This window comes from Rhinolophus hipposideros (assembly GCF_964194185.1).
Source record: "Rhinolophus hipposideros genome assembly, chromosome: 5".
NCBI classification, from domain to species: Eukaryota; Metazoa; Chordata; class Mammalia; order Chiroptera; family Rhinolophidae; genus Rhinolophus; species Rhinolophus hipposideros.
Window position 1 is genome coordinate 44,753,194 of NC_138051.1, and position 11,867 is coordinate 44,765,060.

Genomic DNA, 11,867 nt, shown 5'->3' on the forward strand with positions numbered 1-11,867 from the left:
ACAAGAATCACCATTAGTATCTAAAAACTATACTGAAAGTGTTAATAAAAACAATTAGATAAGAAAAAAGTTAGATAAATACTTAAAAGTAAAGTTTATTGTTACTAGCAGATCTGCTTTTCATGCAGTCCGCAGCTGTTCAGTACTGAATGCTAAATACTTCCTACAAGCTAACCAACTAAGATAGATCAACTCTCACCACTTTTACTTTGGGGTTTGGGTATTTCTGTCTTTTATATTCTGACCCTTGCTGACTTGCTCGTCTCCTGTACCAGTATCAGTTGATGCAATCCTGTTTGCCTGATACTCAGTTACCTCCGCTCCAGCTTAACAAAGTCCACAACTGTTTGAGGCTTTGTCCTAACAATACTTTCTTTGAATCCACATGTTTATGTTCAATTAAAAACTTTGTATTGGACCATTCTGAAATGAATATGTTTTAAAATAAGATAATATTTTTTTATGTTTTTAAATATTTTGTGCCTTAGGATTCTTTATGAGAACACACACACAGGCACAGACACACACACACAAAACTGATTACTACTTTATTCATATATTAAAAATAAGGTTTACCTTTCCCAGATATTATGCTGTCCCACTCAAATATTTTAGAGGCGTGGTTTTCCAAAAGACTTGAACATTCCTCTAGTCTTGACTCCATGATCACGAGTGCATCATATAATCTAGGGACATTTTCCCATAAATGTGTATAAATTGAAGCATATGAACTGTCTTCTTTTATTTTATTCAGAGTGTCTACCCATTTATCATTATCTTTAAAACAAATTTCCCTTGGCCAATAATCCTGCAAAAAATGTGAGAGAATACAACTTAAATCATTTTTAATGAATTTAAATGATGGAGTTCAAAGTCAATGAGCCAAAACTGAGGTTTTATTGCACAGCATTTTTTAAATTAAATGTATTTTTTTTAATTTTAAAACTATTATAAACTTTAGAAGTTTCAAATACTTTACAAAAAACTTTTTCCTCAATAATTTGAAAACAAATTGCTTACTTGACTGATGCCCAGTCATCCTTGAATACTTACTTTAGTGTGTATCTCCTAAAAACAAAAACATTCTCCTATATAACTAAAATATAACCATCAGAATCAGGAATTTGGCATTGATACATTGTTCCCATCTAATCCTCAGCTTTTATTCATGTTTCATCAACTGGACCAATAATGTCCTTTACAGCAAAAGGATTAGTGTAATGTGTAATCAGTATCACACATTACGTTTAAGCTTCATACTCGTGTGTTGTTAGTTCCTCAGTCTTTTCTTGGTTTCTATATATTTAAAACCATAACTTTACACTGATGCCTCTAATTCCAATTACAAACATTCTAGTTTTCTCTCTTTCCATATTATAATTACCTGCTCCAACGATGAAAGACCTAGCTGCTGTCATACACACACACACACACACACACACACACACACACACACACACACACACTTATTTGATCAAATCTTTTCAGGTGATTAGTATCCAATCTCTCTGATCTACTGACAGCCTCTTCTCTATTGTATGCCTTTCTCATCCTGCTTAGGCTCTTGCCTGGCTGCTCATTCTACAAGGACACCCTCCTTATCCCCATCTGGGCTCTGACTTTCCATACTAGGCCATAGCCTACCTCTCTACCTCCCAAACCACCCTCCACCCCTACTCCTGGCCACAGGTGGATACCATCCTCGTTCCCTTCAACTCTGACACCTTTCGTATCACATGGACATCTTCCTCACTGTGGTTGAGTTTAGAGAGTGTGCTCTGTGCTACCATAGTACCCTTCCCCTTGCCAATGTGGACACCTGCCTTATTTTGCCTCCCAAATGGCTTTAGGACAAAATTGTTCAGGAACGGAAAGAGAGGAAGGAAAGAGAAGAAAAGAAAGGGAAATGAAAGGAATGGAAGGGGAATCATCACATTCATATTTTCAAATGCAAATATAAGATTATCTTTCAATATAATCAATAGCAAAAAATAGAAAGTTAGCGACATAATTAAAGGTTTGTGAATAAGAAGATGCTCTGGAATGGTAGGAAACTTGCACGTGATGAAACTCTTTAATGGACTTTGGGTGAGACATTCTGGAAATGTAGCTAAATGGGAATAAATCTGCAGTCTGCAGATCAGGAATTTTAAAGCTGCCTAGGTCTATTCCACTTCCCTTTTTCTTTCTTTAAAAGCTTATTAAACCCATCATATATGTTTACTTATGAATTGTGCTCTCTAATGATAATAAGTACCTAAATCCTAAATGATACTCAGCTTTTAATGTTGGAAAACTTTCCCAGAGGGATCTGAGTCCCCCTGCCATTTTACAAATAATATTACTTAGATACATAAGTGTCCTCTCCCTAATCCTACAAACATACATCTTTTTTATTTATTTATTTTTTTTATTAGTTTCAGGTGTACAAGACAATACAAACATACATCTTAAACAAGACACACAACCATCTGGGTATTATGTGTCAAAAAAATACAAAGATTTCAGGAGAATAAGATATGATCACAGGATACAATACTTGTAGATAAACATTGTCAAACCAGAATAACAGCCACTTTTGAAAACATAGTTTTTATGGGGATAGATGGATGGATGGTTGGTTGAGCAAATAAATAAAACAGCTATTCCCTGAATAAAAAGAATGGAATTGAAATAATTATTCTGACTACCATAAAGTACCTTTGATCTGAGAAAAATCACAGTAGGGATCTGCATACTCTCCAGGTCTACATTACAAACCTAGACGGCCTGTTAACAAAAATTGACATCGATGCCCTAAGAGAAGATGAATTAAAGTACCACGTGTACCATAGATTAAAGTCACATGAAAGCAAAAGTACCATAGATTAAAGTCACTTGAAAGCAAAAAGAAAAGACAAAAGGTAATAAATAAGTAACAGGGAAGATCAAATTGATATATAGAGAAGGAAGGAATTCAAACCAACTCTTCAGTACCTAAAGAACTGTAAAGGAATAAAAATGTGTGACAGTATAGAGTAATAGGGCAAAAGGATGGAGGTGATGTAAATTCCATAAGGGCAGGAATTTTTCTGTTTTGTTCATTGTTGTATCTTCAGTGTCCAGAACATTACCTGGCAAATAGTAGATAGTGAATAAAAATCATTAAATGAATGAATGACTAGGACAAGTAAGAGAATTGGTAATGATACACTTGTGCAACCAAAGGATGTTATAAAAATAAAACATAAAAACACTTTTATGAAAACAAAAAAAGAAACATAATGGTGACAAATTATTATAAGGGGGAGAAACAGAGAATGTGGAAATTGATGACTGGAGAAATGAGAAGAGAAATGACTGAAGGTAAGAAAGTACACAAGACTATAACGACATAGGAAGAGGGGAAAGATAGGAGTAGAAGGTATGAAATGTTAAAATTACAAAAGACAGACAGAAATAGTAAAAATTGGCCAAAATGGGAGGGTTTTAGATGAAGCACAAGATATGAGAAACTAGTATGTAACATGTAGGTTCCAGATACTGTTCTAGTGCTACTTAGTAACAGAGTGAGATTTGAACATGGGCGATCTGACACAAGAGCCTCTGTTCTTAACCAGTACACAACCGTGGAGACACATACCTTTGCTTTTATGTTTTAGAAGAAAAGAAAATTAAGTAGACAGGTTTTCCAGGAAGCCATAAGCAGTTTAGAATTTTAATTTCTTTTCTGTTTTATTCACTTGTTGTTTATAATATGCCCCATTTGAAAAATGAGCTTCATGAAGGCAGGGATCTTTGCCCTATTTTTATTTACTGATATATTCTGAAAGTCTGTGTAGCTGGCACACAGTAGGTGCTCAAAAATATTTCTTAAATGAATCTGAGGAAGTTATTTTTTCTACTGTTGTTTATAAGACAAAAGTTTTATCCAGCAAACAAAAAGTTAAATATCCAGTCATTTTATTCCTGGATATTTTAAAATATCCAGTAGTTTGGCAATGCATAAATAAACACAAACCTTTTTTAAAAAGACACTATTGAATACAAGTTGGTTGGGAAATCTGGACAATAAGAAAAAATGTACAGATAAACCCATAAATGACAAAATGGTACAACTGGATATGTCGTTTTACCAAATGCTATCTGATAAAAATTGAAGGCTATCAATACAGATGCTGTCCTTTGCATACAAGCGTGGTGCTTTAATTTTGATTTTATTCCATCTTTCGTGAAGGGCTGGCTTAATCCTGTGATCTTGATTTGATGAGTATTATTCTTAATTTGAACAGAGTAACTATATTTTCCACTTCAAATAATCAAGAACTTTAATCTGAAGTTATAGGTCCTCAAATATATATGATGGTATAGTCCAAATGTCTCCATAATTATTTGCTGAGTTTCGCTTACTGTTAACTATAGTCCCTTTCCCTTGACATTAAAAAAGATGCCAAACATTGTGATTAGGCTACAGCACATTTGCATCATTATTTAAATCAAAATTGTTGCAAAAAGCTTGTCCAGAAAGTAGTTCAAAATATTTGGCTCTGCTACACTGATTGAAATAAACTTTTGTAAGCTAAGAATGTTTTCATTTTCTATTTGTTCCTAAAGGGAACTCAATTCTTTTCCAAAACATTAAAAACAAACAAACAAAACAAACAAACAAACAAAACCTTATTTATTTAAACAAATATAAGAACAGAAAATAGATGTTTAAAGACAGATATTTTTGAAACTCCACTGTCAACAGTTTAGTCACAGCAAATTCTGTTTATATTTAAGCATAAGTAAGTACAAATTAAAGTTCAATCTACTCAAAATATCTATACACCTCATTTTAGAAAAGACTCCTGTTCTTTTTGTCTTCTACACTAACATCTTTATCCTAGCTTTTGACACTCCTCAATACAAAACAAACCTGACATTCAGACTCACAAGTGCATGAACCCAATGGAAAACCTGCAGCGAACCCAATAACTCCAGAAGTCAGTAGTCACACATAATGGAAACTGGAGTTTTCAAAATAAAAAACACATTTTGAAGACAGAGGGTGCCAAAAAAATGTATATACATTTTTAAAAAAGAAAAATCTGTATTAATTGTAATACTCAATATATACCCATAACAAAAGATGAATACAAGTCACGTTTGACCTCTGCAATTACAAGAGGTGCTCAAAGTGGTTACCATCAGTGTCCAGACACTTGTGTTATGGTGAACTACTGCTTGAGCAACATTGACCAAAGTGTCCACTTATATACATTTTTTGGCACCCCTGCTATAAAAGACAAAACTCTCATATTAGCAAAATTATACAGAAACATCTATAAAATTTTTCTGATAGGATATAGGGCTAGAATTTTTTAAAAGTGAAAAAAGAGAAGAGAATATTGACAAGACATTCTATTGGCTACAATATAAAGCCTACTCAAAAGAAATAAAGATTTACAAACATTTCCCACATTGAACTGTAGTTCTTGAATTTCTGTTCTTAAAGTTTTTCTAAGCCTTTTCCATCTCCATAACTGATATTTTAAAAGATGTATTGTCAAATAAAATATGATGTTCTACTCACCCAATTTTGAAACTTTAGGAATTCTTCAACGTTCTTTGGAGGTTCTTGCATTTTCTAATGAGATAAAATCAATATTGCTCATTAAAATAAATTCAGATTGTTTATGACACTTATACATAATTTACTTAAATAAATAAATGTAAGATTCTGGATTTAAGTTATAATTTTCAGAGCCATCAGATATTGTAAAATATTCACATTGTAAACTCCATGCACTTTGAAAAAGGACAGAGATCACCATTTAAATTCTGAGCCTCCAAACCAAATTCTATAAATGGCTTCCCTCTTATACCACTCCTTATACCACTCCTAGAGAAAAGCTCCACACGAAATCTTCTGAATGTCCTCCCTTCAAATTCCTACAAGAGATACAAGGTATTTTGGATGGTGTCTACAATAAATCTAGAGTCAAAAATATAATAACATGCTCCTCTTGCTGATGAAGTATTTAAAAAGCCACACTAGATATAGTGACAATACCTTAAATATTTTAGTGTAATAAATAATAACCCTATTTTACTAGTAGTTTCTTTGTAAGTCAAAAATGTATTCTTTCGTTAGACAAATTAATTTCAACTGAAAGCACATCTTGCTCTTTCTTGCTTTAGAGACTGTACACATTCATTCTTCCTCCTGCTTAGAAGGCTCCCGGTGTCAAGCCCCCTACCTCCAACCCCTTGTTGACCTATTTAACTCTTATTTCAAATATCAAATCAAAAATCACTTTTTCTATGAAGCCTTTCTTGGCCCCCAAAATGATTCTCTGTGGTAACAGACAGCAGATTTGTATCTCTATGAAGATGGAAACTATGATGTAATCATTGCTGAACTGTCAAAACTTCATACAGAGGCTTGCCCAGTGGTCAGTGCATAATAAATACTTTCAGTGTGCATTAATTAATGAATAAATGATTAAATGAATGTCAGAGAAAGGTGTGTGTTTTTAAAATTTTTTTAAATAAAGAAAATGTTCTAGAGAGGAAAAACGAATGAGAAAACAAAAATAAGAGGAATCCAGAATATCCTATTTTGATACCCTAATGGTTTGATGATGACATGGCTGAAAGAATTACATCATACTTTAATTTACTAAAACACATATTTCACATCAATAGATAAAATGATCAAGATTACAAAATCACAAGGCCATGTTTTGTAAAAATAACTACACATTTGAGGTTAAAGAGAATATTTCATTCTCTTGATGTTGTTTAAAATATATAATGACTATTAGTCAATTTACAACAGATAATACAATAATAAAAAAAGAAAGGGCATATGTGACAATCATTACAAAAAAAAGTGCTCAGGTGCAAAGACGCATAGAGCTGTTGAGGAACTTTTATGGCAAACATGGGACTCTAGGCCTACTCAGATTGAGAAGGGTAAGAAATAAGAAAGGCAGTGTATGTAGAGTGAACAAAAAGTGTTCATGATATAGTATCTTCAGGGATAGTGAGACCTGAAGTTTGGCTAGACAGAAACTATCAGTATATTTTTAAATGTAAGACTATAAAGGAGCCTAATTAAAACAATTTAAATGCTGACTTTTTTCTTGTAATGGCTGTCTAGTACAAAGCACTAAAAACAATACCTACATTTCAACTAAAGGGAATGAGAAAATTAATTAAGGAAGTTAAACCCATGCAGGAAAGTTCCAGCTAATTTTAATATAAAGTTCCAAAGTTCTCTAGGTAAAAGGAGATGAGGCTCTTGGCAGGTAGGATGTAGAAGGATGCGAAACATCTATGCTTCCATGGTAACAAGAAAAACCGGGACCAAATAAAAATCTTAACTTTCTACGGGGTTAGTGAAGAGTGGCAGATGCGAGTAAGCACGTTCAGCTACATAAATAATGACAATTCAGAGTCCCTTGTTTAAAAATTATTAAGAATTCGAAGATGGTAACGTCACACCATTAAACCAAGTGTAGGATCTTCTAATCATGAGACCCTGTGCAAATGTACAGGTTGCAAGCCCGTGAAGCTGCCCAACCTGGAAGCCCTGATGACCTGAAATCCAGAGAAAAACATGCCCTTCATAAGTGAGCACAAAGCTGTGGCAGCTTCCTTACCCTGCAGTGAGGTCTGCACATCCACTGAGGGACGAGTTAGCTTGCCATGGTGCAGTAACTTTGCAGAGAAGAGAAATCAGCTGGGCTTTAGACGTCAGTGTGAACGAGGGGAACAAACTGGAGTCTGAAAGACACCCAAATGCAAAAACAAATGAGTCAGCCAAACAATTCCTTCCCTGGCCCCCAAACTTTACTTCTGAATTTTGTCAAAAAAGTAGCAGTGGAGGTGGGGCTGGAAAGTTAGAGAACTTATATAGACCAACACATTCTTACAGTACTTGGGTTCCACGCCTTTGACAGAGTTGACTCCAAAGGTGAACCAAAAATATCCAAAACTTCAGTCCAAACTTGTTCCAACTCAATAGTGACAAGATATAAGAGGTGGCTATGAATAGGGAAGTTGGAGGCTGGGTTAGTCATAGGTGAACTCAATCTAATGAAAGTTGCCACCGACCTCAAAGCTCAACTCCAGTCTAGGAGGATTCCAAAAGATCAGCCTCTCATTCTCAATACCAACGAGAGAAAAAGGCTTGCGTTCTCTGAAAACTAAACAAAACTAAACTTTAGCCGCCGCAATTTTTTCCCCACATAGTGTCTAACACACAATAAAACAATTACAAGACATACAAAGGGGAAGAAAAATGGGACCCATAATCATGAGAAAACACAGTTAATACAAACCAATTCACTGAGAATCCAGTTATTGTCATTATTAGACAAGAACTTTAAAATGACTATTATAAATATGTTAAAGGTTTGACAATGTGCATTGAATTATAGTACATGAAGAAATGGGGTATTTCAAGAGAAACAGAAATTCTAAAATAGAAACTAACAGAAATTCTAGAATCATGCAAACACAAATCATAAGAAAACTGGTGTGTCAATATCAAACAAACTAGACTTCAAGACAAGGAGTATTACCAGACAAATAGGGTTAATTCATATTTATACAAGGTCAATTCATTAATAAGACATATCAAGACTAAATGTGTTTGCATCTAATAAAAGAGCTTCAAAATAAATATAGCAGAAATTGGTAAAACTAAAGGGAAACATAGGCAAAACCACAATTAAACTTCGATATCTTAACACACCTCTCTGAGTAATCAATGAATCAAGTACACACACACAAATAAGTAAGGAGAGAAAACATTTGAACAACATTATCAAGTAACTTAACCTAATCGACATTTATCAAACAACTATACCTCACAACTGCAGAATACAAAATCTTTTAAAGTAATGGAATACGGAATATTCACCATGACGGACCCGTGTCAAATTGTTTATGAGACATACTGGCCTGAAATTTTCTTTCTTATAATGTTCTTGTCAAAGAATTAAGGTTATTCTGGCCTAAAAAAAAAAAAAAAGAATTGGGAAACATTTCTGTTTTTTTAATTCTCTAAAAGAATTAGGAAATCTGAAAGATCAATACTATTTCTTCCTTAAATGTTTGATAGACCTTGCTGGTGATGCTATCGAAATCTGAAATTACGGGGAATTTTTAAATTAAGAATACTGTTATAGACGTAACTGTCTTTCTCCCCTACCCAATTACTATGTTGGAGACCTAACCCCCAAAGTGACTGTTTTTGGAGGTGGAGCCTTTGGGGAAGAAATTAAGGTTAAATGAGGTCATGAGGGTGGGACCCTAATGCAATAGGAGTGTTATCTTATAAGAAGAGGAATAAACACCAGGGAGGTCTTTCTCTCCTGCCTGCACAAAGGCCATGTAAGAAAACAGTGTGAGAAAGCAGCCATCTACAAGCCAAGAAGAGAGATCGCACCAGAAATCAACCCTGACAGCACCTTGATCTTGGACTTCTGGCCTCCACAACTAAGAGAAAATAAATTTCTGTTGTTCAAGTCACCCATTGTTTGGTATTCTATTGTGGCAGCCAGAGCAGACTAATGCAGATACAATTTTTCAAAATTAGTATAGGATTATTCAGATAGTCTATTTCCTCATATCAGTTTTGGTAAATTGCGTTTTTCAAGGAAAATAAAAAATGTCAAATCCTTTGACATCAATGTTTGTTCTTAATATCCTTTTATTGTTTTTATTATCTGCAGGATATTTCCTTTTTGATTGTACTTTGAGGTTTCTCTTTTTTCTTGGTCAGTCCATCTAAGGGCTTATCAATTTTATTAATCTTTTCAAATAACCCTTTTGGCCTTGTTCCTTTGTTTTCAATTTCATTGATTTCTGCTCTTATCTTCATTAGTGCTCTTTATTCTATAGATGTTCGAAATCTTGCAATGTAAAATCTGACCCTATTATGAAGTTGTTTTCTTGACAATCCCTATTACATTGAGCTTTCTGTCATCATTTTAATCTTTATTCTTCAATGTGAATAGAAATCCAAGGATTACTAGATACTTAAGAAATCAAACAAAAAATGGAAATCTGAGAGGATACAGACAATATGGTGAACAGAATGAAACTTTTAAAAGCCTTTAAGATTCTTAGAAAGATATAAGGTAATGCATCCCTGAAACTAAAACAGCACATTGTAAGGTAACGAAATTTTTAAAAAGTACAAATATAATAGTATAAGTTAAATATTCAACAAAATGTTTGTGGGGGTGGGGAGAGATGAAGAAATCTTCTGGAAACTAGAAAAGATTAAAGAAAAGAATCAGAGGACAAAAGATAAGAATTTAGAGGATTATTCAAGAAAAATGATCTCAACCTAGAAATTTAAATATAGGCAGACCATCAATTAAGAGTGTAGCACTTTTCAGATCTGCAAGGTAGTAAAAACAAACAAACAAAAATAAAACATTTCTCCTTGGATGAGTTTCATTTTGCTGCTGTAACAAATTACCACAAACAGTTGCTTAAAACCACACAGGCTTCTTATTTTACAGTTCTGGAAGTCAGAAGTCTGAAATGGGTCTGCAGGGCTCTCTGTGCTCCTTCTGGAGGCTCTTGGGGGAGAATCTGGTTCCTTAACTTTTCCAGCTTCTGGGAGTTACATTCCTTTACTCTTTAGTTTCTTCCTCCAACCTCAGAGCCAGCAGTGTAGCATCTTCTCCCCTCTCTGACCTCTTGTCTCCCTCTTATAAGGATACTTGTAATTATGTTTGGCTCACACAGATAATCCAGGGTAATTTCCCCATCTCAAGATCCTTAACTTAATTGGATATGCTAAATTCCTTTTGCATAAGGAAACATAGAATCTAGAGATTAGGATGTGGACATATTCTGGGGTGGTCATGATGCTGTATACCACACTCGCATTTACCTTTCCTCAGAAAGAAAATACTAGAGGATATGTTTCATAAGAACACAGGATTAAAGGGATCCAACACAGGAGAGCAGTATTGGATTGGTAAAAGCAACCAATACTGAATGAACTAGAGGTTGTACTGCTCTAGCACTATCTGGTAGGAAAACAAAATCTTCTAGATTAACTGATGTGTTGATTGTGATGTTTTATCACTTCGGCTGAGTGTTTGAGGACAGAATGCAAATAAGCACATAGAAATATGGCATTAAGACAAAGGAAAGTAAAAGGTGGTATTGAAAGTTAATGTGATCAGCGTAGACTGGTATTTACAAAAGTTGATTTAAACAAAAACTGGTATAGTTATATTGAGAGATGAGGGGATAAGAAGAGTGTGTTGGAGTAGTTAGAGAAGGAATGTTCACACACTTAGGGGTGGTGTTATAAAACAGCTTTACCATTGACTTCATAGGAGAAAGTCAATAATGTGTGAGCTTAAAAAATCAAGAAATCACAGTATAACCATGTTTTGAAACATGGACTAAATAACAGAAGAAATATTAAAAAGACTTGAAAGGAGTTTCCTTTTGAGAGAATTGAGAATAGAGTGGAGAGGTTGGGGATCACAGGGTTTTGGTTACAAGCCTAGAATGAGGCAAACTGTTAGTGCTCGCTGATATGCGTATGTTTCTTTACATTTCCCAGGCTCTTTTGCAGTTAAAGTGGGGGTCTTGGGACTAAATTCTGGCCAATGAACTGTGGGCAAAGTGATATGCACCATTTTTAGTGCTGACATCTAAAACTTTTTGTGTGATTCACCATGCTTTCCTTCTTGTCAGATAAGTTGTGGATCCCAAGTCATAGGAGACTGCAGAACGACTAAAAATAAAACTTGCATCCTTGAGTCTAGCATTTTATCTGACTAGTAACATACATAATGCATTTCTTTTGAGAAAAAAAAGTTATTGTATGAAACCACTGAAATTTTGGAGTTGTCTGT

General features: G+C 34.3%; 1 protein-coding gene across 1 annotated transcript in view; it reads right to left on the reverse strand.

The window, feature by feature from the left end:
- Window positions 1–5,608, reverse strand: part of FAM227B (family with sequence similarity 227 member B) — a gene marked incomplete at its 5' end in the record, with an annotated part of 186,650 nt that extends 181,042 nt beyond the window's left edge. Inside the window, 2 exons of the mRNA XM_081049965.1 lie at window positions 577–808; window positions 5,558–5,608. Coding sequence (XP_080906091.1) covers window positions 577–808; window positions 5,558–5,608 — 283 coding nt within the window. The remainder of the gene's footprint in view (window positions 1–576; window positions 809–5,557) is intronic.
- Window positions 5,609–11,867: the final 6,259 nt, after the last annotated feature.